At 50.2% G+C, this 26,706-nt stretch overlaps 2 protein-coding genes across 8 annotated transcripts; both read right to left on the bottom strand.

The window, feature by feature from the left end:
* Positions 1-829: 829 nt before the first annotated feature.
* Positions 830-13,601, bottom strand: IL10RB (interleukin 10 receptor subunit beta). Of its 6 annotated transcripts, XM_074533470.1 has the most exons (9): positions 13,262-13,594; positions 11,119-11,242; positions 9,236-9,405; positions 5,592-5,779; positions 4,939-4,978; positions 3,271-3,421; positions 2,885-3,042; positions 1,794-1,839; positions 830-1,706 (listed from the first exon to the last, which is right to left on the bottom strand). In XM_074533470.1, exons 1-9 carry the CDS (start codon positions 13,308-13,310, stop codon positions 1,418-1,420), a joined length of 1,215 nt encoding a protein of 404 aa, XP_074389571.1. In that variant the 5' UTR covers positions 13,311-13,594; the 3' UTR covers positions 830-1,417. The 6 variants fall into 6 exon arrangements, 5 of the variants coding, with proteins under 5 accessions (XP_074389571.1, XP_074389587.1, XP_074389578.1 ...); XM_074533486.1 differs by lacking the exon at positions 9,236-9,405 and having other exon boundaries at positions 13,262-13,601; XM_074533491.1 differs by lacking the exon at positions 4,939-4,978 and having other exon boundaries at positions 1,541-1,706; positions 13,262-13,588.
* Positions 13,602-13,742: 141 nt separating this feature from the next.
* IFNAR2 (interferon alpha and beta receptor subunit 2) lies at positions 13,743-26,082 on the bottom strand. Of its 2 annotated transcripts, XM_074533455.1 has the most exons (10): positions 25,924-26,082; positions 23,857-24,169; positions 22,607-22,703; positions 20,029-20,070; positions 19,597-19,720; positions 19,090-19,259; positions 17,712-17,884; positions 17,291-17,453; positions 16,526-16,644; positions 13,743-15,203 (listed from the first exon to the last, which is right to left on the bottom strand). In XM_074533455.1, exons 3-10 carry the CDS (start codon positions 22,653-22,655, stop codon positions 14,517-14,519), a joined length of 1,527 nt encoding a protein of 508 aa, XP_074389556.1. In that variant the 5' UTR covers positions 22,656-22,703; positions 23,857-24,169; positions 25,924-26,082; the 3' UTR covers positions 13,743-14,516. The 2 variants fall into 2 exon arrangements, with proteins under 2 accessions (XP_074389556.1, XP_074389562.1); XM_074533461.1 differs by lacking the exon at positions 20,029-20,070.
* Between the last annotated feature and the right edge of the window lie 624 nt (positions 26,083-26,706).

Below are 26,706 nucleotides of genomic sequence, written 5' to 3'. Positions count from 1 at the left end.
GGAATTTAGCTGCTAGAGACTGGGAAATTACAAAGCCGTGGCTAATTCCAAGTCCTGCACCTGCACAGATAGCGTGTCCTTGGGCCTGGCTGTGGTAGGATAACAAATAGTGAAAGAGAGATGAGAAAAGAGAGATGGAACCCCTAAGGAATGAGGAAGAGTTCATGGTATAGTTTAACCAATAGATTGCTTGGCTTACAGAATATTCATAAGCTTATTATTTGCTGTATAAGTGTTTGATGCTTTCTTCAATAAACTGGACCTGTGATGAACCAGCTGGTGTCCTGGTCTCCTTCCTACGACAGTGACCCAAATGAAAAAGTGCAGAAAACCCAGGTACAGATTCCACAGAATCCCAAATCCCTGGGGCTGGCACAGCCCTGCCAGCCCATGCAGTGCCAGCTGTGCCCACCTTGTGCCCAGCGCAGAGCACTCAGTGCCACCTCCAGGGCACACCTGCAGGGATGGGCACTGCAAAGCTCCCTGGGCAGCCCCTGCCAAGGCCTGAGCTCCCTTTCCATGGGCAAATTGCTGCTGCTGTCCCAGCTGAGCCTGCCCTGGCCCAGCCTGAGGCCGCTCCCTCTGCTCCTGTCCCTGTTCCCTGCGAGCACAGCCCTGGATGTCCCCTCCTGGCAGGGACTTGGGGACACTGAGGGTCCCCTGAGCCTCCTCTGAGGGGAGCTGGGAGATGAAAATGGAGGGAATGAATTCCTGATTTCTTCCTGCAACCACTCCCAAAAAGTTGATATTTACCCATCAGTAACAAACATCAGCCCCAGAACCGTGCAATTCCCACATCAGGCAGAGACACTACTTCACTCCTGGAAGGTTCCTTTGGTGACAGAATTTAATTTCTCACTCTCACATTGGTGCAGTGACACAAACCCAGTGCCAAGGTCCCTCCCTGCCCCAGTGCTGGGTCCAGCCTTCACCCACCTGTGCAGCTGGGGCTGGGTTGGGAGCAGGGACTCACAGCTCCCCGGATTTTTCAAATTAAGAATACACATCAGCAGATAATTAAAATGAACCTCATTTAACTCCCACTTCAGCTGCCAAGTTTCCCACAGACATCAGTTCATCCCACTCTAAAAACTTCACAACTTTGCACCAGGGAAGAATAAATTCCATAGAAAGATGATGCTAGTGGGGATATCCTTAAAAACACATCATTTCTCATTAGAAAAAGATAAACAGATCTTTTCTTAAAAATAAACCAGGTCTTTCCTTACAAAATACTATTTTCTTTTATAAACATTTTGATTAGTTTTTGTAATAAATAGTTCATGAAAGTTAAATTAATTAGCATTATATATAAATATGACATTTCCCTTTTAGTGTCATAATCAGTGCCAGAATTGCTACAGCTGCTCAGGAAGCCACAACCAGCAGTAGCAAAAGTTATGGATCATTTAATTCCTCATTTAGAGCCAAGTTTCTTGTACTTAAAAAATAAAATGATTCTGTCAAAAGTCTGTGACGCCGTGTTTGCCTGTGGGGTTTTCCTGCTGAAAAGCAGCAATGAGACAAACCCAAAAGTCCAAGGAATAACGAGGAGGATATTGGGGCTTTTCCTGACTCCTGAGTCAGTGTCCTTGGGCAGAGTCCTGAGGGAGCTCTGCTGTCCTGCTGGCCCCGTCCCCAGCCCCTTCAGGGAGGGTTGGGACTGCTCTGCCATCACTGTCAGCTTGTCACAAACCAGCAGCTCTGCTGTCCTGCTGGCCCCGTCCCCAGCCCCAAGGAGGGTTTGGGACTGCTCTGCCATCACTGTCAGCTTGTCACAAACCAGGAGCTCTTCTCGGGGAGGGAGAGGCTGGGGAGCACCGGGGGTTTGCTCAGAAACTGGGAAACAAAGAGGAAATGAGCATTAGGTGTCTGCAGCTGCCCCGTCCTGTTTGCTCACAAACACTGGGGTTATCAAACAACACTGGGGCTATCAAACAACACTGGGGCTATTAAACAACACTGGGGTTATTAAACAACAAACATTGGGATTGTTCTGCACACACCAAGTGGCTTTCCCAGGCCTTACAAGTCCCACAGGGCCAACAGTGTCACATCCTCCCTAAAATCCTGTTCCAGGCCTGGGAGCAAGATGGAAGTGCCTCTCAAGAATAACCCCAGGGCTCGGAGTCTTTTTGGGACAGAAACTTGGGAAAATCAAAGTTTTGATTGGGAACAAACACCAAATGGTAACTGGGCTGTAGGGGAACAGAGGTTTGGCAAGAACCCTCCCCTCTGGAACTGGGAGCCATTCCCTGTGTGCTGCCCCTCCAGCCCTTGTCCCCAGTCCCTGTCCAGCTCTCCTGGAGCCCTTCAGGCCCTGCAAGGCCACCATGAGGCCACCCCAGAGCCTTTCCTTCCCCAGGCTGGGCAATCCCAGCTCTCCCAGAGCTGCTCCATCCCTCTGCTCACCCCCAGACAAAACAATCCTGAACTGAATCTGGAATGCAAAACCAGCTGCTGTCAGGGGTGCTGGGCACTGCAGGTACAAAAATCTGGGCTGATCCAGCCCAGGTTCCTTCCTCAGACACTTTCCTGGAGTTAAAACTCGTGATTACACTCCTGACAGGACTTTGCTGCAGGAGAAAAAAGGAGCTGGTTGAAGTCTAAAAGGAGGCAGGAGAGACAGAGATTTCTGTTGCTCATTGGCCAAATGAGGAACTGAAGTTGACACCTGGTACTCTCTCACTTCAAAAACAACAAACCCATCCTGTTTCTGAGCCATAAAAAGCTGGTGATTACAAATTACAGACCACTGACCATCAGGTGCCAGGGAAAGGAGGCAAAATAAAAGAAGCTCCAAATGTTTTGGCACTGAGAGCCTTGAAAAAACAAGTGGCTCTGCTGGAAAGGCTGATTTTCACGTGTTAGGCAGGAAACAAACCTCTTTCAAGTGTTCTGGGAAAATGTAGGAAGGGCAGAAAACATGTTTGATGAGTCTGTACAGATAAAAACTGGAGAAGAAACAAACGGTGACAGCTGTGCCCACGACCAGCATGGACCCCATCAGAACAGTCACAATGATCCACACAGGGGTTACACCTGCCAGACACAAGGAAAAAAACCAATTAAAACCGTCATTATTCACTGCTGAGTGATTATTTTTAAATGATCACTTTCTCTCATGGAATGTCCCAACCCTGGCAGTGTCCCAGGCCAGGCTGGAGCAGCCTGGGACGGTGGGAGTGTCCCTGCCATGGCAGGGGTGGCCCTGCTGGGCTGTGAGGTCCCTGCCAGGCACGCCAGGGTGATTCCAGGGTCCCAGGTTACCGTTGTGGGTTGTCTGCTCGCAGAGCTCCCTGCTCAGCTGCCCTGTCTTGTTCCACTCGGGGATCAGCGCCTGCACTCGCACACAGTACACTGTCCATGGCTCCAGCTGGGCCAGCACCTCCGAGCTGTGCCTGGTGTCCACCTGAGCCACCTGCAAACACAAACACAGCCAAGGGAAGTGTGGGACATCACTGCCTGCAAACACAGACACAGCGAAGGAAGTGTGGGACATCACTGCCTGCAAACACAAACACAGCCAAGGGAAGTGTGGGACATCACTGCCTGCAAACACAAACACAGCCAAGGAAGTGTGGGACATCACTGCCTGCAAACACAGACACAGCCAAGGGAAGTGTGGGACATCAGTGCCTGCAAACACAGACACAGCCAAGGGAAGTGTGGGACATCACTGCCTCAGCCGTGGGATCACCTAAGGAACCACAGAACTGCAATTACAATTAAATTCCAACTGGACTGATTTACAATTACAATTACTTACTGTACAGCCATGCACACCACTGCCCTCTGGGCTGTTTCCAGCAGCACTAACGAAGTTTCAGGCTAATGAGGATGATCAATGAGATCTGGTGGCAGCCAGAAACTGTCACCCAACCCAATGAGATCAGCTTGGAGCACAGCTACACACAAACACCATCCAGCGGCAGAGGGAGCAAGCGGGATGGAGCAACAGCACAAGAGGAAAAGGCCTCAGGCTGTGCCAGGGGAGTTTTAGATTAGGAAACATTTTAAAACATTTTTAAAACTTCAGGGGAGTTTTAGATTAGGGACAGGAAAATTCCTTCACTGGAAAAGCTGTCGAGCCCTGGAATAGGCTGCCCAGAGAAATGGTGCAGCTCCACTCCTGAAGTGTTAAAAATGTGTAAATGTGGCACTTGGGGACATGGGGTAGTGGGAACACAGGCTGCTGGGTTAATGGCTGGAACTGAGGGCTCTTCCAGCCTTCCCAACTCTGTGGTTCTGTGAGCTGGTCACCTAGGCAAAACCAAAAAAAAAAAAAAGAAAAGAAAAAAAAAAGAAAATATTTCTGGGAGCTGTGAGGAGGCTGAGCAGATGAATTTGCTGTTCAGGATCAGTTCTGTCCCTGTAACTGCAGAGCATCCCTCAAGAGGAACAGGAGATTCTCCAGGCAGGTTTCAATCCTGGAGCTCCAGGCCCTGCCTGCTGCCTCTGGGGTCCCTGGGGAATGTTCCAGATTGCACCTGGAGGTGCTGCAGGCACAGCCCCCAGGTGCATTCCTGCTCCTCTGGTGAATGCACTGAGTGCATCCCAGGGCCAGGAACACCTCATCCCTCAGGAGCCTGGCAGTGGAAACCAGGGTGGGAAAAAGGGCCCTGATTTCTGGAACTGAGTAGCAAAGCACTGAGCAGGTAACAGATACAAATCAGATTACACCTGCTGGACTCCATTCTATAAAACTGCAATGATGACAAAGCACTCATTAGCTGGGACTGGAGCTGCTGGTCAGAGGCTTCCTGTCTGCCTGAAACAGAGGCCAAAATGCTCTAATTAATACATTATTAATGATCTTTCTCCATGCACTGTGTTTGGAGGAGCAGAACTGCCTGTGGAAGAGGCTGGCCCTGACAGGGAGAGGCCGTGGATACAAACTGCAGAGCTGCAGGTTGCCACAGGGAATGAAAGCCTTACCCATTTTAGATATCTTTGGGGGTAAAAACCCAAAGTCCCACTGAGAGGGAAAAAACAGAGTTATTGGTAATTATGGAAAGAGAAAATTCTGTCCATGCTGCTGTGTAACTACACAGCTCCTGCATCTACTCTGAGCCCCAGCTTGTAGTAAATAGCCTTGATTAACTGTAATTAGGAGAGATCCATTTTTACTCCTAGAACCACAGAATCCCAGACTGGGTTGGGATGGGGGACTCTAAATCCCACCCCTGGCATGGCAGGGACACCTCCACTGTCCCCAGTGTCCAGCCTGGCCTTGGGCACTGCCAGGGATGCAGGGGCAGCCCCAGCTGCTCTGGGCACCCTGTGCCAGGGCCTGCCCACCCAGCCAGGGAACAATTCCTCATTGCCAAGATCCCAGCCAGCCCTGCCCTCTGGCACTGGCGAGCCATTCCCTGGGTGCTGTCCCTGCATCCTTGTCCCCAGTCCCTCTGCAGCTCTGCTGGAGCCCTTCAGGCCCTGCCAGGGCTCTGAGCTCTCCCTGCAGCTTCTCCTCTCCAGGTGAGCCCCCCAGCTCTCCCAGCTGGCTCCAGCCCCTCCAGGAGCTCCCAGGACCTTCCCAGGATGGCGTTTCCCAGGAGAAAGCACCGATGTAGCTCAGGAAGTCACCGTACCCGGGAAGCAGAGGCCGGCTCGGTGTCCCTGCTGCCCTTCCTCCAGTAGAGGATCCTGTAGCGCCAGGAGCCGTAGTAGAGCCGCAGCGGCCACCGCTCCTGGCCGTGCTCCGCGAAGGGCCCCGAGAGATCCACGTGCAGCGCCCCCTGCTCCGAGCGCAGCCGCACCGCGGGGGCACCGATGGACGCTGCGGGAGAGGGAAGGGAAGGGAAGGGAAGGGAAGGGAAAGGAAGGGAAGGAAGGAAGGGAAGGGAAGGGAAGGGAAGGAAGGGAAGGAAGGGAAGGGAAGGAAGGGAAGGAAGGGAAGGGAAGGGAAGGGAAGGGAAGGGAAAGAGGGAAGGGAAGGGAAGGGAAGGGAAGGGAAGGGAAGGGAAGGGAAGGGAGGAAGGGAAGGGAAGGGAAGGGAAGGGAAGGGAAGGAAGGGAAGGGAAAAGAGAAGAGAGAAGAAGAGAGAAGAGAAGAGAAGAAGAGAAGAGAGAAGAAGAGAAAGAGAAGAGAAGAAGAGGAGAAGAGAAGGAGAAGCAGAAGAGAAGAGAAGAGAAGAGAAGAGAAGAGAAGAGAAGGAAGAGAAGAGAAGAGAAGAGAAGAGAAGAGAGAGAAGAGAAGAGAAGAGAAGAGAAGAGAAGAGAAAGAGAAGAAAGAGAAGAAAGAGAAGAGAAGAGAAGAGAGAGAAGAGAGAAGAGAAGAGAAGAGAAGAAGAGAAGAGAAGAGAGAAGAGAAGAGAAGAGAGAGAAGAGAAGAGAAGAGAAGAGAAGAGAAGAGAAGAGAAGAGAGAGAGAAGAGAGAGAAGAGAAGAGAAGAGAAGAGAAGAGAAGAGAAGAGAAGAGAGAAGAGAAGAGAAGAGAAGAGAAGAGAAGAGAAGAGAAGAGAAGAGAAGAGAAGAGAAGAGAAGAGAGAGAAGAGAGAGAAGAGAAGAGAAGAGAAGAGAAAAGAGATAGAAGAGAAGAGAAGAGAAGAGAAGAGAAGAGAAGAGAAGAGAAGAGAAGAGAAGAGAAGAGAAGAGAAGAGAAGAGAAGAGAAGAGAGAAGAGAAGAGAAGAGAAGAGAAGAGAAGAGAAGAGAAGAGAAGAGAAGAGAGAGAGAAGAGAAGAGAAGAGAAGAGAAGAGAGAGAGAAGAGAGAGAAGAGAGGAGAAAGAGAAGAAGAGAAGAGAAGAGAGAGAAGAGAGAAGAGAAGAGAAGAGAAGAGAAGAGAAGAGAGAGAAAGAGAAGAGAAGAGAAGAGAAGAGAAGAGAAGAGAAGAGAAGAGAGAAGAGAAGAGAAGAGAGAAGAGAAGAGAAGAGAAGAGAAGAGAAGAGAAGAGAGAGAGAAGAGAGGAAGAGAAGAGAAGAGAAGAGAAGAGAAGAGAAGAGAAGAAAGAGAAGAGAAGAGAGAGAGAAGAGAAGAGAAGAGAAGAGAAGAGAAGAGAAGAGAGAAGAGAGAGAAGAGAAGAGAAGAGAAGAGAAGAGAAGAGAAGAGAAGAGAGAGAGAAGAGAAGAGAAGAGAAGAGAAGAGAAGAGAAGAGAAGAGAAGAGAAGAGAGAGAGAAGAGAAAGAAGAGAAGAGAAGAGAAGAGAAGAGAAGAGAAGAGAAGAGAAGAGAAGAGAAGAGAAGAGAAGAGAAGAGAAGAGAAGAGAGAAGAGAAGAGAAGAGAGAGAAGAGAAGAGAAGAGAAGAGAAGAGAAGAGAAGAGAAGAGAAGAGAAGAGAAGAGAATTCAGCTTCAGCTGGACACTCTCACACAGCCAAAAGTCGCCCTTTAATCATGCCATTAGAAGAAGTCATTTCTTTTTCCCGGGTCAGGCATTAATGAATGCTTTGCTCCCAGAACTGCTCTGGAAATGGATTTGTTTTGCAGCTGAACACTGGGTACCAATGCAGGCCTCATTCCCACACCCTGTAAAGGAACTCAGTTCCCCTTTGCCAGCTGTGGTGGCTCCAGGAGAGGAAGGACCATTTCCATGGCTATCACTCACTTCTCCTTCTGGGCCAAACTGCCACAACATCTGTCTGTCCTGAGGCAGACCCTCTAGAAAAGTGATTTATTGGGAGTTTTGATCATGATCAGCTTGAAAAAATGAAAACATTTGAATTATTTCTGCCTTGTGCAATCAACATTGCTTGGCTGAAAATTAACCTTTCTGTGTGAGACAGGGGTTTTTCTGAAGTAAGAAAAAATAGAAATTAAACTTTTTGTTTGGCAAAGCAATGAATAAGGAAGTAACTGAATTTATTAGATATACAGGAAGTCTGGCTCCTTGAAGACAACTTCTCCCTGTCTGGAAAATAGAAATGTTCCTTATTTGAAATAAAAACGATGCTTTGTTTGAAATCTCCTCCACAGAGGTGGTCAATACTACAACAGTGAACCTACTGTGCTTTCTCTCAGTGTTACAACTAAGATTTTATAGTTCAATGTAGTTAAATGTATTTAATTGTGCAATTAATGATAAAATAGAAAATAGAAATGTTCCTTATTTTAAAAGAAAATTATGTTTGTTTGAAAATCTCCTCCAAAGAGATGATCAATGACAGTGAACCTACTGTGCTTTCTGCCAGTGTTACAACTAAACTTTGGATATAATAAATGTAATTAAATATAATTATAATATATAATTATTAAGAATATATTATATATCATTGTGGTGGTTTGACAATCATAATAACTAATATAATTAAATATATTTAATTATGTAATTAATGATAAAATAAAAAATAGAAATGTGCCTTATTTTAAGAGCAAATGATGCTTTGTTTGAAAATCTCCTCCAAAAGAAGTGATCAATGGCAGTGAACTTACTGTGCTTTCTGTGTGTTACAACTAAGAGTTTATGTATTTTTAAATTAAATTTATTTGATTATGTAATTAATAACAAAATATTATTAATGATAAATAGAAAAATAGAAATGTTCTTTATTTAAAAGAAAATGATGCTTTGTTTGAAAATCTCCTCCACAGAGGTGATCAATACTATTGACAGTGAAACCTGCTCTGCTTTCTGCCAGTGTTACAACTAAGATTTTATAATTCAATGTTGTTGGAACCCTGTGTGCTGAGAATTCCAGACTTTCTGTGCTGCCAGGCACTGACCCCCAGAGAACACTGCAGTGACCTGGAGAAGCTTCCAGAATGGAATGACAGAACTGGGATTGTGGGGGTGGAGTTTGAATAGAAGTGTGTGATATCACAGGGTGGGAAACTCAGAGTTTACGGGTTTAGAATGTAAAAATATATAGAGAGAGCAAGATGGAGGTTTTAGGGTGAGGCTGCTCCTTCTCCTTCACCTTCTCCATGGTTTTGGGTGGTTTTGTGTCATTGGACAGAAAAGTCTGCATTGCAGACTTTGAGTGATCAGTTATTGGGTTAAAAGTGAAAATAATTGAGGTGTCATTTCTTAATTGGGCAGTTTAGCCTTAAAAGACTTTGTAGAGAAAGACAGCGAGCCATCTTGTACCTTGTTAGTGAAATACTGCAGAGCTCACTGCTGTGAGACTGTAACACAGACAAGAAAAAACAACCCCCTAAGCCTGAAACACCACCTCGATCCCGACCTCGACAGAGGCACAAACCAGCAGCCAAGCCCCGGCACAACGATATTAAATGCCAAAACCCTCGTTCTCCTCCCTCCCAGAGCAGGCAGTGTTTGTGGGCAGAAGAGAGCAGGCTCACTGTCGTCCATGGGCTTGAAGGGGAGGGTGACCCAGGCGGAGCGCAGCGCCCCGGCCTCGGCGCGCAGCCGCAGCGCGTAGCTGCCGTAGGGGGACAGCGAGGACACATCACACCAGGGCAGCCTCAGCCCCGTCCCCAGCGTCTCAAAGCTGTCCCCGGGGTAGTAGATGCTGCAGGGAACACAAACAGCGGGTAAGAGATGGGCGATTACAACCGGCTAAATGGCTTTAAGGCAGCAGAGCTCTTAATGCAAGCACTCAGCATTCGTGGACGCAAAAATGTACCCAGTTGTCGCAGACGTTTTTTCATAGAAGTCCTTTCTTTGGGATTTGTTCATCTTCTGGGAAGCTGAGGCCCCAGGAGAAGAATGTAAACAATTGTTATGGGCTGGTGTGGAATGCAACAGGTGCAGCGGTGATTGGGCTTCTGTGAGTGTTCGGATTTGCTGACCACTCACAGGAGAGTTTGTCCTTGCTTTCTGCTGGACACAGAACTTTGTTATTCATTCTTTCCTATTCTATTCTTAGGTTAGCAGCCTCTGCAACTTCTCTCTTTATTCTTTTTAGTATAGTAATAATGTATTATATATCATATATCAATAAATCCAGCCTTCTGATCATCAACCAAGATTCTCGTCCTTCTCTCACCTTGAAGACCTCATCAGGTTGCTGTAATACCAGTGTGTGTAAGATTCACACTAGGGATTTTACACCCAGCTATAAATCCATGATGAACTTAATGATAAACTTAATGACTAAATCATAAATTTAAGGATTAAAATTCGAACTTTGCAAGAAATGCCCATTTCCTGGCAGGGCCCCAAGGCTGGTCTCAGCAGGCAGAGCTCAGAGCACCAGCAGACACTGAGGCAGTGCCAGGGCAGGGCACTGCTGTCCCACTGGGACTCTCTCAGAGCTGTCCCCAGGATTGGCACACGAGGAGAAGCCAAGGAAAACAGGGCTGGGGAGGGACCAGGAGCTGCTTGTGGAACAGAACCACAGAGGGTGTGGGTTAGAGGGACCCTAAATCCCACCCAGTGCCACCCCTGCCATGGCAGGGACACCTCCCACTGCCCCAGGCTGCTCCCAGCCCCAGAGTCCAACCTACATGATTTAATAGATGATATTTAATATATTTTATTCTTTCTGCTTTGCACCAAAAGCCTGCCCAGAAATGTACTGATCAAGGCTACAGAACCCAGAAATATCTCTTGACTAAGCAAGAAGAGAAGGCTCTGGGCAAGGCTTAGAGCTCCTGCCAGTGCCTGGAGGGGCTTCTAAAGAAAAGGGAGAATTTTTATATGGGCAGAGAGTCCAAGACACAGGGAATGGCTGCCAGTGCCAGAGGGCAGGGCTGGGTGGGATCTTGGCAATGAGGAATTGTTCCCTGGCAGGATGGGCAGGCCCTGGCACAGGGTGCCCAGAGCAGCTGGGGCTGCCCCTGCATCCCTGGCAGTGCCCAGGGCCAGGCTGGACCCTGGGGACAGTGGGAGGTGTCCCTGGGATGGGATGGGGTGGGATGGGATGGGATGGGATGGGATGGGAGATCAGGGAAAAGCAAACATTCAGCACAACCAGGTCCCTTCAGTCACAGAAGAGAAGAACCACACACACACAGCCAATAACAGCCAGTGTTAAAATGTGTTTGTGACTCCAAACCAAACAGGACAAGGCTGCCCTGGGTGTGAATGCCCAGGAAACGCCTCTGCCCTGTCCTCCAGCTCAGCAGAGAAGCCTCTCACAAGCTGAAATGAAGGGACAGCTCCTGGGACAGCCAAGTCCCTGAAACAAAGGCACAGAGTGTGCTGTGCAGAGGACACAGATCCCAAGCACACAGAGCTGTGGGGTGTGAGTGAAAGCCGGCCCAGCCCAGCCCAGCCTCACCTCTTGGACTGGACAGTGTAGGTGAGGTTTCCTCTGGGGTACCTTGGTGCATCCCACTGCAAGGTGCTGTGAAGATTGACTGAAGTAATTCTCACGTTCTGGGGCTCTGGGACCATTGCAGAAACTGTGGGAGCAATCAGAACCAACATTTCAGTGTTTGTGCTCCAGCACGTGTCACTCATCCAAAATCTAAATGCAGCCTCTGCCTTGCCTTAGGTGCTTATTCAAAAACACAGCCCAAATAAATTAAATTTAAATCCTGATGCCTCTCCTGCCTCCTTATGCAACAAAGCAAATTACTGGCTCCACTGACTTCCAGTAAGTGCTTGTGACACCGACATTTCTGGGGCATGACTGAGCTGGTGCTGCCCAGCACTCGGGGCATGAACTCTCCCTGAGATTGTCAAACCCCAGTTTTTCTAAGCAGTGCTCCAGCAGCACTGTGGGAACAACAAGGGCGTGGGGATCGATAAACTTCAGCACCTCCGAAGGTAAGAGAGCTATTACATATAATTAAATGTAATTAAGTATCACTAACCAGCATTATTCACAAGTGACAAACCCCAATTATTCTCCTTTCTTGGAACTGAATGAAAGAAACCCTAAACTAGTGTAAATATCAATGAAAAGCCCATAACTGTTATGACTTAATTATTCTTACATAATTGTAGGTGTTGAGACCAAAATAGCAAGGATTCCAGCCCATTACTGCACCACAAGTGAGCAATGCAAACAAACCCTGCCAGAACAGAGCAGTGTTTAATGTTGTCACAGGTGTCACACCTGGTGAGAGACTCTAAGATAAATAACACATTTTCCATGTCTGTGCTTCACAGAATCATCAGGGCTGGAAGAGACTTCAAGGTCACCCTGTGTGACCCCAGCAGCCCACAATCACCCCTGAGCTGTGTCCCCAGCTGCTGCACAAATGAATGAAATCCCTGTGTCAGTCACCCCCTCTGGCAGGCCAGAGTTTGAACCTGGCTTAAATAAAACCAGTTCCAGACTCTGGTCCTAAAGTGTTATCCCTGCACAAATAAATAAATAATTCACAGTGCACATCACAAATACAGAGGTTCAAATCACACACTGGCTTGGGCTGGGAGGGACCTTAAAGCCACCCAGTGCCACCCCTGCCATGGCAGGGACACCTCCCACTGTCCCAGACTGCTCCAGCCCCAGTGTCCAGCCTGGCCTGGGCACTGCCAGGGATCCAGGGATGGAATTCCATCCCAGCCCCTGCCAACCCTGCCAGGGAAGAATTCCTCATTGCCAATCTCCCATCCAGCCCTGCCCTCTGGCAGAGGCAGCCACTCCCATTTATTACCCTGGCATTCCACCCCTTGTCCAAAGTCCCTCTCGTTTCTCGTGGGGCGCTGCCCCTGCTCTAAGGATGAGGTCTGAGGCAGGCATGAAAATTCCCAGGAAAAATCCCATTTCCTTGCCAGGCTCCCTTCCCTCACAGCACTGCCTGCATGAGCAGCCTCCAGGTAAATTGCTTCATTGGGCACTGAGGATCCAAAGAGATCAGGAAATATTTCTGGGCTTTCAGGTTTGTGCACAGCCCTCCCAGCCCATGCAGTGCCAGCTGTGCCCACCTTGTGCCCAGCGCAGAGCACTCAGTGCCACCTCCAGGGCACACCTGCAGGGATGGGCACTGCAAAGCTCCCTGGGCAGCCCCTGCCAAGGCCTGAGCTCCCTTTCCATGGGCAAATTGCTGCTGCTGTCCCAGCTGAGCCTGCCCTGGCCCAGCCTGAGGCCGCTCCCTCTGCTCCTGTCCCTGTTCCCCGGCTGTCCCTCTGCAGACAGTGACACGGGGCTCTCGCGACGCGGTTTCGCCGGGATTTGCAGCGTCCCGCTCCCGGCAGAACCGGCCCCGTTTCCCAGCACAGAGCCGATAACGCCGGCGGTGGCCGGGCAGGCCGGTTCTGCTGACCCCGCTGTCCCCACAGGGCACTCCCGGGGCCGCTCGGTCTCTCACAGCCCCCGCGGAGCCGCGCCGGGCTCGGGGCAGCGCGGAGGCACCGCCGCCTCAGGCGCCCCTCGTTGCCGCTCCCCACGAGGGCACCGCCGCCCGCCGTGCTCGCGGCCAGGCGGCAGCGGGAACTCGCTCCGTCCCTCCGTCCCTCCCCGGCGGACTCACCGAGGAGCAGGAACCCGCTGCAGAGCGCGGCCCGCAGCGCGGCGGCCATGGCGGCTCCCTCAGCCGCGGCGGGGCGGCCGCGCCATGGCAGTGGGAACGGGGCCGCCCCGGCACCCCGAACCTTCCGCTTCCCCACAGGGCAGGGCGGGCACGGGGAACGCCGGGAGCCCCAGCACCCCGAACCTTCCGCTTCCCCACGGGGCGGGCACCGGCAACGCCGAAGCGGAGCCCCGGCACCCCGAGCCTTCCACTTCCCCACAGGGCGGGCACTGGGAGCCTTGGCACCGCGAACCTTCCGCTTCCCCACAGGGCAGGGCGGCAACCCGGAGCCCCGGCACCCCGAGCCTTCCGCTTCCCCACAGGGCAGGGCGGGCACCGGGCATGGCGGCGGCCCCGGGCTGAGGGCTCCCCCTCACACACCGGGTCTCTTTCCCCTCACACATCAGGGCTGTTCACACCAATTTAAAATTGCTCATTCGGATTTTAAATGTCATAAAAATATTTTAATATGAATCAGTAATTGTACAAAATGATACAAAAATAAATTCAAGAAGTGCATTAATGCCTCGATCCACTCTTTTGTCAGCTGAGTGTTCATGTCTCTGCCCCCATTATTCCACTTGATCAGTGCTCTCTGCACAAATACAGTATCCAGCCAGCAGAACAGGTTTCACAAAAATCCAGAGACAGAGATAAAGAATAAAAAAATTGTAAAAGTGGTCTGGTTGGGAGACCAACCTCCCATTGTCCCAGGCTGCTCCAGCCCCAGTGCCCAGCCTGGCCTTGGGCACTGCCAGGGATGCAGGGGCAGCCCCAGCTGCTCTGGGCACCCTGTGCCAGGGCCTGCCCACCCAGCCAGGGAACAATTCCTCATTGCCCAGATCCCAGCCAGCCCTGCCCTCTGGCACTGGCAGCCATTCCCTGGGTGCTGTCCCTGCAGGTCTTGGAAATTGTCTCTCCCCACCCTCACAGGGAACAATTTCTAATCCAAAATTGCCCTCTGTCAGTTTGAGGCCATTCCCTCTTGTCCTGTCCCTCCACAGCTTGTCCACAGCCCCTCCTTTGGAGCCCCTTTGGGCACAGAAGGAGCTCTAAGGTCTCTCTGGATGCTTCTCCAGACAAACACCCCCAGCTTTCTGCAGGAGCCCACACCACAGGATGTTAATGAAAGGACAAGATCTGTGTGTTCAGTCCAGAAATAAGAGTTGGACAACACTGATTCCTATGTTATAAAGTAAAAGCAGTTCTCCCTTCTTCATCTCCTCATGTAGCCCGTTACTTGCTCTGAGTCTGAGTCCAAAGAGTCGCTTTCCTCAGAGGAAGAGGAGTTTTGCCACTCGTGGAAGTCATTAGCACAAGGTGCTCCCTGCCCACTTGCCGTGTCCTGCAGCAGCTTTGCCTGCCCACCATGAGCAGAGTGCCAGTCCCCTGCATCCCCCTGGGCTGGGGGAGCAGCTGCAGGGCTGTGCCCATCCTGCTCCAGGGTGCCCAGCAGCACCGTCTGCAGGCTGATGGTGAAGCACCCACCGTCCCCCTGGGGCTCAGGGCTGTCCCCACACAGAGGGCTCAGCAGCTCACTCCCCGTGTCCCTGTCCCCTGCAGGGTGGCCCTGGGGCTCCTGGGGCTCAGCAGCTGCCGTGTGCCCAGCCTGGGGGCTGCTGGGCTCACAGGTGCTGCCCACTGAGTACTGCTCTGGGCTAACGGGGGCGTCACAGCCCCGGGGGACACTGCCCCTGCCCAGCCTGCCCCGCCGCGTGTAGTCGTGGTCACACGGGGCACTGCTGTCACTGTCACTGCTGTCACTGTCACTGTCGTCACTGGCACTGCCTGTGCAGCCCCTGGCCTTGCTCTTCACCTCTCTGAGGATGATCTCCACTGAGTTCAGTTCCACTCTTTCTGACACAGACACCCACGGGGAGTAGGCCAACTTCCTGATGAATGCCTGGAGAATAAAAGGAATTAAATAATCAGCCACTTTTGCACATATGCACACAACACAATGAAAAAAAACTCCAAATAACCTCCAGCCATGAGGAGGTTATGTTTGTCATATGTTTGTCAAACAAATGATTCCTTCTGTGCCACACTTTGGGCTTTTTCTGCAGAGTTCAGGGTATCTAGGTATCCTAGGCTGACTATGTGATGCTTTTATCTCCCAAATTTGCCCTAAACCAGGACAGATACAATTGTTCCTTCTTTTTCATTCCTGAACATCACAGAACCCCTGAAAGGTTTGAGTGAGAAGGGGTCTTAAAAAATCATCACATTCCAATCCCTGCCATGGCAGGGACACCTCCCACTGTCCCCAGTGTCCAGCCTGGCCTTGGGCACTGCCAGGGATGCAGGGCCTGCCCACCCTGCCAGGGTGAGCTGAGTCTTGTCACTCTCCCAACTCTTGCAGTCACCTCTATCACAGCTGAGCAATTTTAATGTCCTTTAGAAATTATCTTTTGAAGCAATTTTCACAATTTTAACATCCCAAGCCCTGTATTCCCCCTGCACTTCAGAGGATTATTCAATATTTGAAGCATTCATCAAGTGACAATAAAAAATAAATAAATCTTAGATATTCCTTAGTAATGTGTTCAGCAATTGTTGGGATGTGAGTGATGACAAGGACATGATAAGCAAAGGACAGAAACTCGTGGAAGAAGTCTTAGAAAAAAGTGACACCCATTTGCTCTGGATATGTTTGTAGAAAATGGAAAATATTTGTGCTGAAAAACCCTACAGAATTAAATGCAAAAGAAATCAGAGACTCTAAAAAAAGAACAAGTAAAAAAAGATAAAAGATAGAAACAAGAAATCTTGTTATTTGTGACTGAAATTTAGTGGCACAATTATTTGTGAATGAAATTATCCATTTAAATTCAATCTATGGAAATAAACTAGCTGGCTCTGGAGTGGCTCCCTCTGTGCTTGATCACAGAGAAAGTTCAAGAGAGATTATTTTATTATTATTATGAAACAGTGGAACAACTCCTCCAGTCTCTCCTCACAGGGCAGCTTCTCCAGCCCTCTGCTCACCCCTGGATGTTCCCCCTGAGCAGGGTGGGATGATCCTCTCTGTAACTTGTCACAGAAATAGCAAGGAGTGGTTTTGAACATTTGTTCTGAAGATCAGACAAAGCTTGGCAGCCTAGAGAGCATCTTGGACTGAGGTAAACTACAAATGCAAGCACTCTGTGCTGTTACAGAACTTGTACCTAAAGCACAGGGCTGGAAATCCCAGCTGTTAAACCTCCTCTGAGAGCTGTTACATACCAGGCTCTGAGGAAGGGAGAACTTTGGGAAAATGCAACCTGCTGCATGCACACACTTCAGGACTGCAGCAATGATCAGCGCGACACAGACGGCACCTGCCACTGCAGCTTCATGGTACCCTGGAGTGAAAAAATCAAATAAACACACATGGAGGAAGTGTCCCACCACCACATTCCAGATCTGTCAGTCACAACAGCTAGCAGGAATCCCCAATAATTTTGGTCAGAAGGGATCTGTGAAAGTTAAAGTCAGAACAAGACCAAATCCCAAATTAGCTTCAGGAGTTACAAAAGAAGTGACTCCATCTTTCTGCAGAGCTAGTGGAGATCTGTATGGTTCAGGGGACTGCCAAGAGATTCGTTCCCTTAAAGTGCTGGGGGTTTATATTTCACTCCTAAATACCCACAATGGTTCTCTCTTGGGATGTTTCTCTCTGCCAGTGAGAGACAGCATCCAGGGAGCAGCTGGGGCTGGGCCTGGAGGGATTTAGGTTGGGTTTCAGGGCAAGGTTCTTGCCCAGAGGGTGCTGGCACTGCCCAGGGAATGGGCATGGCCCCGAGGCTGCCACAGCTCCAGGAGCCTTTGGGATGCCCAGGCTGGGCTTGGTGGGCTCTGGGCTGGCAGGGCTGATCCCTGGGGCTCCCTGCAGCTCAGGACATTCTGGAATTCTGTGATCATTTGTTTTTCAGGACTGAACTGTAAATGTCCCTACACCAAAGAACACAGTGCACACCCGGCCCAGCCCCCTGCCCACAGCCCCATCACCTTGCTGAGCCTCTGAGTCTGCAGTGACACATTTCCAGGGGGAGGGCACAGAATTCTTGTTCAGGGATGCAGTGACCCCCACGGACAGGCAGTAATTCCTGCTGGGATACAACTCCTCAATGACAACACTGAACACCTCCTCAGTGGTTCTCTGCCGTGGCCTCTGCCATGAAAAAACAATGGTTTGAAGTCAGTGATTGGCTGGAAGAGCCCCTGCTCCCTCCCCCTGACCTGCCCCCTGCAGGAAAAGGAAGCTCAGATTCTGCTGGCCATGCTCTCTCTTTTCTTCTAAGAAATCTATTTCTATGTTTTCTTTTGCTTCCATCCACATATTTGGTTTTGGGAGCCTGTTAACCACCAGAGCCATTTCATGCCCTCTATGTCCCTCCTTTAAAGCACAACTATTCCCAAATTTCCCTACCTTGTGCTCTCCATCCTGTGACTTCAGGGTGATATCATAATCCAGCTCTTGATAGATATCAATTAAAGACTGCAGCTTCCCATTCTGTCTGAAGTGAGAGGCTGGCAGCTTTATGGTGACATTGAGGCAGTTTGGACAGGAAGTGACATTCACTTCTGGTGGTCCCAGAATTGCTGTTGGAAAACAAGAGAGAGGAAAAAAATGATGGAAAAATACAGTTCTACTTTATCCAGGACAATTCCATTTCTGTGATGCACACAGGGCTGGCTCAGCAGACTCCAGAGAGGTCACTGCTGTAAATCCACAAGGCCTTGCAACATTTAACCTCCACAGCCAAACCATCATTTCCCACAGGGCCAGACTTCAAAGGAAAAGGAGTGGAAGGAAGAAGCAGAAAGGGAATAGAGGCTTTACTCCAGCTTCACAGAGATGTGATCTTTGTATCTACATGAAATTAAAGCTGAGGTTAAAGTACAGAACAGAATCCTGGAATGGTTTGGGTTGGGAAGAACTTCAGAGCCCACCCAGTGCCACCCCTGCCATGGCAGGGACACCTCCCACTGTCCCCAGTGTCCAGCCTGGCCTTGGGCACTGACAGGGATGCAGGGGCAGCCCCAGCTGCTCTGGGAATTCCATCCCAGCCCCTGCCCACCCTGCCAGGGAACAATTCCCAAAATCCATGTAACCCTGCTCTCCTTCAGCTAAAACCCATTCCCCCTTGTCCTGCCCTTTTTATTAAACCAACTGCAGGGACAGCAGGGCTCCTCCTCAGGCTGTTCTCCTTCAGTTCTCCTTGTCCCATTCTCCCCATTCCCTCCGTGTTCCCTCATTGCTGACCCTGCAAGGGGACACAGCAGCTGCCTCTGCTGAGCTCAGAGCAAACACCATCACTTCATCCTCCACAGCTCTCCAGCTGCTGCTCAACATCTCTTAGCTCTGTGAGCTCACAACTCCCTTTTCAGCAGAGCCAAGGGTGAAGCCACCTCTGGCAATAAAGACAAGGGCAGATGGATTGTTTGTCCATCAATCTCTTCCCTACACCTTATGCAGACCTGGCACTATTAAACTCAACATTCACTATTTGAACACACAAATACAATGTTGCTCTTTAAGTTATGTAGCTTACACAGTCAAGAGATTTTTACTTGGTGTTTGTCAATGCACAACTGTATTTTCTTTATAATTGTAATGTATTTATTTCAAAACCAGAGCCTCATTCCTTTATCAGACCTACAAATCAGGACTACACATAAATACTACATACAAATAGCCACCAACACAGTCAGTGTGGAGTCTTACAGCAAAGCTAACAGAACACAATTCAGGATCAGCTGCTAATGAAAACTACAAAAAGAAGAAATGCAGAGACAGAACTTACTCTCAGTGAATGGCACAAAACGCAGCAGAGAAGAATTGAGCAGCTGAGCTCCTCCAACGCTCTGAACAAATACAGAATACTCAGTATAGATGGCCTTGAACTCCTCTGTCAGCTCACAGGAGAGCTGGGCAATGCCTGAACACTGCTGAGCACGCATCCAGTCCTGGCTCCTGCAGGAAAGAGCAAGAGTCTCACTCCTCTGATGTGAGAAGGCATGGCAGCGTGAGGAGAGCATCTCAAGGGAAAAAAAAAACTCAGAAAAACTAAGAAAAAACCCAAGAAAAACAGAGAAAACCTCAGCCTGATTATTTTCAGTGATCCCTGGTGCTGGCAAAGCCCCCCCAGCCCATGCAGTGCCAGCTGTGCCCCATGGGCACCTTGTGCCCAGCCCAGAGCACTCAGTGCCACCTCCAGGGGACACCTGCAGGGATGGGCACTGCAAAGCTCCCTCCTCTTTGGGTCAATAACCACAAAAGCAGAATTTGTGCCTTATTTTGTGTGACTTGCCTGTAGTCTTTGTAGAGCACGTTGTAGGATGCTGGCACAGCTGGGTCATGTTCTGCCTGCCAGGACAAAATGTGCTGGAAATTGTGGGAGTCCATCTGGAGGTTGTAAGGAAGCCCCTTTCTCTCTAGAAAGGAAAAATAACACAAAAAAAAAAAAAAAAAACCCAAAAAAAACCAACAAACAACTCTGAGCTTTGCAACCACTCTAATAAATAAACAAAGCCATTTAGAGCAGCTCAGGATTTGCCCCAAAAAGCAGCCACAGGGGAGAGCTCAGCACAGCAGACACAGCAATGCAAAGCACTGTGCACATGGATTACATTTCTCTAAGTTCTTCCTCCAAAGAGCATGAAGTTCAAAATGATGCTGGGTGAGGATGTGCAAGCTATGAAATGTGTTAGGAAAAGCATTTTAGAGATGGTAACACTCTTACCAGGCAGGCTGCAAACAGCTGCAGACAGAAAGGTGAGGCACACTGGAAAGTGAAACTCTGTATTAATGCTTTGGTGTATCCATCCACAGCACCTGACTTTTATTGTAATTACTCATTTGCAACAATTGGTTCATACCCAGCACTCCCTGCTGGAACTGCTACTTTCTTTCACCCCTTCCTAGAGTTTCCCACCCTTTCCCTGCTCCTCCAGAGCCTGGGAGAAGTGTCCATGAACCTGGGGCTCCAAGGAGGAGCTGCCTCCTGGATCCCTCCCCGTGAGGTTCAGGATTCAGGGTCAGCAAAACCACCCAAGGTGTTCTCATCAAATCATCTCTCAGAGGACTCTGACTCTATTCAAAAACCTTTTCAAGCCATCCCAAGAATTTTAGGGCTGACCTGGGAAAATATTCCATTGTTGCTTGACTGATCCTCATAGACCCCAGCAGGGTTTGGGTTGGAAGGGACCTTAAAGAGCACCCAATGCCACTCCTGCCATGGCAGGGACTCCTCCCACTGTGCCAGGCTGCTGCCAGGTGGCCTTGGGCACTGCCAGGGACCCAGGGGCAGCCCCAGCTTCCCTGGGCAATCCTGCATTCCAGAGGTTCCTCCATGTTCCTGTAGAACCTCCCCAGCAGCCTCTGACCCACCCTGGCTCTCACTGCATCCAGGAATTTTCTTGACCAACCCAGCTTCTCATCATCCCCATCTTTTCAACACAGTGCCTCCAAACACTTGAAGTTTTTGTTCTGACCCCTCTAATTTTCTTTTTTCTCAAGACCCTTCAGCCTCCCTTTTGCTTTGAGTGCAACAAAGAGAAACTTCCTGTTCTTGTTTTAAGGCGTTTTTGTGGTCATGCCTCTGACTCAGGAAATGCTGACTCCCACACCCAGTTGGCCAAAGCAGTCACTGCTTTAATTCCAAACACATTTCTGTTTTACATAAACTCCATGGGAAAATCTGGACAGTTCCTTCCTTATCTTCCCTAAAACTCTCTTTTGTCTTGACCTGTTGTTTTAAAAAGATGTGCCACAGTCAGCATGACTGTGAAAAGAGAAATCTGGGCCTTGAATTAGAGAATTTGAACAATCTTTATGTAGATTCATAAATCATGGGTTTAACTGCAGCTAAATGTAGAACAATGGATTTCTTACCAGCTAGGAAATCACCCATTTGGAAAAAAAGTCCAGTGGGGATAAATCAAGCAATATTTTAGCTACTATTATTATTATTATTATTATTATTATTATTATTATTATTATTATTATTATTATTATCTGAACGCAAGCTCAGATTTGTAATAAATTGTGTCTGCTGAACTGCTGCTGCATTCCAGTTGGCATTATTTGATTTTTCAATGCCTCTTCTGCATCCAAACCAAATTCCTTTCAGTTCAGAGCTCAAACTGCCTCTGAACTTTGTTTCAACAAACAAGTTTAGCAAAGGAAGTTGAACAGTTGCAAAACTGTTTGTGCTACACTCTTACAAAGGAGACACAGCCAAGATAAATATCTGAGAACGAGTAACTGGGAGCGTTCAGCCTGGGGAAACAGGGATGGTCTGGAATCTGCCTGGGGAATCCTCTGCAGCATCTTTGAGTTTCTACCACCCTGGCAGTGTCCCACGCCAGGCTGGACACTGGGGCTGGGACAGGGGGAGGTGTCCCTGCCATGGCAGGGGTGGCACTGGGTGGGCTCTGAGGTCCCTCCCAACCCAAACCAGTCTGGGGTTCTGGGATGATGATCTGACCCTTTTTACAGGATTAAAGGACCCTAACTAACAAATCCCCTTCTCACAACAAGTACAGCTCAGCTAAACTGAGCTTGTTTCACCTGCTGATCCAGAAACTGAGGAGTGCTGGAAAAACTCAGATTAAAAAAATAAAAACCCTCACATGTACCTGAGAGTTCCTGGGCTTGCAGGGAGGCAGAACCATGGGATGGAATGGCCTGGAAGGGACCTAAAGCCCACTCTGGGGCCAGAGTCACCAGTCCAGGCATGGAGGAATCAGGCATGAATCCCAGACTAATTTGGGTTGGGAGTGACCCCAAAACTTATCCATTCCCATTGCTGCCATGGCAGGGACACCTCCCACTGTCCCCAGTGTCCAGCCTGGCCTTGGGCACTGCCAGGGATGCAGGGGCAGCCCCAGCTGCTCTGGGAATTCCATCCCAGCCCCTGCCCACCCTGCCAGGGAACAATTCCTCATTGCCAAGATGCCATCAAATCCTACTTTGAAGCCATTCCCTGGGTGCTGTCCCTGCAGGCCTTGTCCCCAGTCCCTCTGCAGCTCTGCTGGAGCCCCTTCAGGCCCTGCCAGGGGCTCTGAGCTCTCCCTGCAGCTTTCCCTTCCCTAGGTTGAGCATTCCCAGCTCTCCCAGCCTGGCTCCAGCCCTGCTCATGGTTTATGCACAGAATGGAGCAGGCAGGGGTAGCACCAGAGATCCTTACTCTGGGAATTACTCCAGGGAGGTTCTACAATACCATGATGGTCTCTCACTTCATTAACTCAGCAGGATTATTAATGAATTAATGAGCCCCCTGCAGTGCTGCTCTCTACCCCAAAGGTTCAGGTACTCACCAAGCTGACAGAGAGGCATTGGCACATCCATTGGGGTTCCCATGGACATTAACAAACAAACCTCTCTGCTTGCAAAAGGAACATTTTGCTTCTGCTCCTACAAACATGAAAAACAAGCACATTTTACTAAACTATGACAGTAAATTAGCTAGTAAATCACTTTTAACTAACCCAAGGTTTCTGTACAGAATTGTTTTACCCTCTCCAGTGGCTGAGGGAGGGCAGTGGTACTGAAAGAGTTACTGGAGCACCGATCTTTATAATTTAATGGCAATTTTGGTCCATTTCCATGGCAACAGCCCTTTCCTTTTTCTTTTTCCACATGGAATGGGCTCCTACCACTTCAAATAAAGCAGAAACCACTGTAAAATTATTTATATTAACTTTGCATTTAGGTAGTATCTGAAAATTCAATGCCACTCACTCCAACTTCATTACCACAATGAAAACAAACTTTGCTTGGCTTTGTTTGAAATAAACTCATCACCATTGGAGGAATTGTTTCCAAAAAGGGAAAAGATCAACAGAGCACTTAGGAAAATATTAATTACAAAGAAGTTATGAAGTTTGTTACAATTTTTTAATGCATAAGATCTATTAAAATAATCCTTCTCTTCACTGTTATTTTGTACTCTATTTAACACCACCATAACATTAATATCCACAGGATGTGGTTTTGAGTTAGCTGGGCAAAGGTGCATCTATTTCTAAAGAATCTTCCCCCCAGGTTTAACAAAAATTAACTGCTTTTTAATTCAACATTATTTGCAAATACAACTGGAATTATTTTTCTGCAAAACAACCAGCTTAAAATCATGCCAGAGCACACTCTATATATGACTATATATTAATATATAACCCTGTATATTCATATATTAACACAGGATAGAAGCAATCTGTTAAAGTCAAGTGAACTAAACCCTTTATCTGAGAAGTCAATCTCCCAGTGCTCAGTGTGTAGGAAGGCACTGGGTACGTGTTAGGAACTTGGATCTGTGCAAGTGACAGTCCCAGAGCCTCAGGGGATGCTCTCCTCCCCTCACTCTGCTCATTCATTCCAGCAGAATTCATTCCAAAGAGCAGCTGCACCTGCAAGCTGGGACTTTGCAGGTTGTTCAGAGAGTTCCCTTCAGGAGCAGCCCTGGGCACGCTGCATTCCCTGGTAAATGATTTCCTTTCCCTTATAAGCCCTCAGCTCCCCCAGGCCCTGTCTGCAGCACTCCCTGCCCACGGGGATGTGCTGTGTGTACCTGGGATCCTGGCTGGCCATGCTGCAGGGATATCACTGGCAATGATCCCACTCTGGGAACCACACCAGGCTCCTGGCGGCCTCTGGCTGCTGAGCAAAGGAGGCTCCCACATGAGGCACACTCAGAGCCAGGTTACTTCTTCAGCACCTTCCACTGCCTGAGAAAATGTGATAACATGTGCTCATCTCCAGGATTCTAAAGCTGGATGTCCTCTGCAGATCTACCACTGCCAGGGAGATTCCAGGGGAAAACCATTTCTGTCAGAACTCTGGTGAGCTTTTGTTGGTCCTCCTCTTCAGAGCTGCAGCAATCCCTGTGGAGAAGCCATGGAGAGAGCAGTGAGTGCAGCAGTGAGTGCAGCCTCATGTCACTCTCTCACTCATAAAATCATGGAATCACAAAAGGTTTGGGCTGCAGGGACCCCAAATCCCACCCAGTGCCACCCTGCCATGGCAGGGACACCTCCCACTGTCCCCAGTGCCCAGCCTGGCCTTGGGCACTGCCAGGGATGCAGGGGCAGCCCCAGCTGCTCTGGGCACCCTGTGCCAGGGCCTGCCCACCCTCAAAGGGAACAATTCCTCATTGCCCAGATCCCACCCAGCCCTGCCCTCTGGCACTGGCAGCCATTCCCTGGGTGCTGTCCCTGCAGGCCTTGTCCCCAGTCCCTCTGCAGCTCTGCTGGAGCCCCTCAGACCCTGCCAGGGGCTCTGAGCTCTCCCTGCAGCTTCTCCTCTCCTGGGATCAGTTTAGTGGCTCTCAGGTTCAGGCTGGATGGGGTTATATTTGCTCCCAATCAGAAAAGAAAAAATAAAAAAGCAGCTTTGAAGTCTTGAAAGTCAGTGGCTCATATTTCAGAAAAGCTCTCCCCCAGTTCTCTGAAAGAAGCAGATGGTCTATTTAGTTACATAAATCAGCTTATGGGAATACTGAGAGAGGCAGAGACCTGACTGACAGCAGGGAAGTCTGCAGAGGAACATTCTGAGCCTGCACAGGGAGCTCTGAGCCCACCCAGCCCTGCCCTGCCCAGGCAGGGTCACTGCAGCAGGGACACAGGAACGTGCCCAGGGGGTTTGGGATGTCTCCAGAGACTCCAGTCCCTCCCTGGGCAGCTGTTCCAGGGCTCTGCCCCTTCAGAGAAGGAAGCTCTGCCTCAGGCTGGGCTGAAATTGTTGTGTTTTAGTCCCTGGCCATTGCTGCTCATCCTGCCACTGGCACCACTGAGCAGAGTCTGGCACCATCGTGACACCCTTGGAGCTCCATAAAATCCTGAATCCTCCCGAGCCAGGGAACCACACCGTGCCTGTAGCATTATTCCCACCCTGGACTGGGTGACTTTGGAAAAACCACTTCTAAGGACATGGAAATCACTTAACCTCCATAACCCACGGCCATTACCAACAGCCCTTATCCCACGGGCTGCCACAGTGCTGGGGAGGAGACACCTCAGGCTGGGCCAGGGCAGGCTCAGCTGGGACAGCAGCAGCAATTTGCCCATGGAAAGGGAGCTCAGGCCTTGGCAGGGGCTGCCCAGGGAGCTTTGCAGTGCCCATCCCTGCAGGTGTGCCCTGGAGGTGGCACTGAGCGCTCTGGGCTGGGGACAAGGTGCCCATGGGGCACAGCTGGCACTGCATGGGCTGGCAGGGCTGTGCCAGCCCCAAGGATTTGGGACACAGCATACCACGCCTGGGACAAGGGGGCGCTGCGGCCCTCACCAGCCGCTGTTCCTTCAACCATCAGCCCTTGGTGCCATCCCCACACTAAAGCCTCCCCAGGCACCTCCCGGGCCATGGCCGGGGCCAATGCAGCGAGCGGGACGCTGCCAAGGGCGAACCCGGTGGGGTTCTGGGGCACCGTGTGCGGTTCAGGGGGCTCCCCATGGGCCCGAGCCCCACACGGCTCCAGCAGAGCCCCCAGGAATGCCCGGGCAGGGCCCAGACCGCTCCCCTCAGCCGGGGGAAGGAGCGCGCCCCGCTCCCCTCAGGGAGCCGCTCCATTGGCACCGAAGGGCCGCGCCCGGGGACAGCGGGGGGACATGGCACCGCACACACCCACACCTGCCAGCCGTACCTCGCGACGGGAAACGCCCAGGAGCTCCGCTGCGGCTCCTCATCGCTGCTGGCCGCGTCTATCGCCCTTTATCAATGCGACCGACGCCCATCGATTCCAGCGACACCACCCGCTCCATCACCTAGCGGAAAATGGCGGCGGGGACGGCAGGGTGTTAGCCACGCCCCCACGCGGACCACGCCCACAAAGGGCTAGACCACGCCCCATGCAGTCAAGCCGTGCCCCCAATCAATCACACACCACGCCTCCATCTCACAAAGCCCCGCCCCTTCCCCTCAGGCCCCGCCCAGCGGCGCCTTGGCGGCGCTTCCTGTGGGCCCCGCTCTCTCCCCGCACTGCGGAAAGGCATTTGCTGCCTTTAGTTCGGTTCCTGCCTTTATTTCCGTTCCTCCCTTTATTTGAGTTTCTGTTTTTATTTGCGTTCCTGCCTTTATTTCTGTTTCTGTCACTCGTCCGGGCCCGCTCCTCCCCCGGCTCTGCGGTGTTCGCTGACGAGAAAGCAGCGGGAGCGGTGGCTGATCCCCTGCCGCGGTTACAGAGCAGGTTTGGGATTGAAGGGACCTTAAACCCCACCCAGTGCCACCCTGCCATGGCAGGGACACCTCCCACTGTGCCAGCCTGCTCCCAGCCCCGATGCCAACCTGGCCTTGGGCACTGCCAGGGATCCCGGAGACACCATCACCTGCACTTCCCTCTGAAGGTGTGAAAAACGCCAGTCGCTTGTTTTTAAAATGTTAAAAGTTTAATAGTAATAAAATGCTTATAAAAATAGTAATACAATTG

This window comes from Zonotrichia albicollis, chromosome 2, assembly GCF_047830755.1.
Source record: "Zonotrichia albicollis isolate bZonAlb1 chromosome 2, bZonAlb1.hap1, whole genome shotgun sequence".
NCBI classification, from domain to species: domain Eukaryota; kingdom Metazoa; phylum Chordata; class Aves; order Passeriformes; family Passerellidae; genus Zonotrichia; species Zonotrichia albicollis.
Note: the sequence above shows the minus strand (reverse complement) of the source record. Positions and strands in the feature narration are given on the sequence as shown.

Excerpts from the sequence above, each read along its gene's own strand:
- IFNAR2 (XM_074533455.1), bottom strand. The coding sequence starts at position 22,655 with ATGTCCATGGGAACCCCAATGGATGTGCCAATGCCTCTCTGTCAGCTT. Across the intron at positions 20,071-22,606 it reads AATGCCTCTCTGTCAGCTTG|TGTGCCTCACCTTTCTGTCT; the intron begins GTGAGTACCTGA and ends TTCACTTTCCAG. Across the intron at positions 17,885-19,089 it reads TTTTGTGCCATTCACTGAGA|CAATTCTGGGACCACCAGAA; the intron begins GTAAGTTCTGTC and ends GTTTTCCAACAG.
- IL10RB (XM_074533470.1), bottom strand. The coding sequence starts at position 13,310 with ATGGCCGCCGCGCTGCGGGCCGCGCTCTGCAGCGGGTTCCTGCTCCTC. Across the intron at positions 11,243-13,261 it reads CAGCGGGTTCCTGCTCCTCG|TTTCTGCAATGGTCCCAGAG; the intron begins GTGAGTCCGCCG and ends TTGCTCCCACAG. Across the intron at positions 4,979-5,591 it reads AGCCGGCCTCTGCTTCCCGG|TGGGACTTTGGGTTTTTACC; the intron begins GTACGGTGACTT and ends TTTCCCTCTCAG.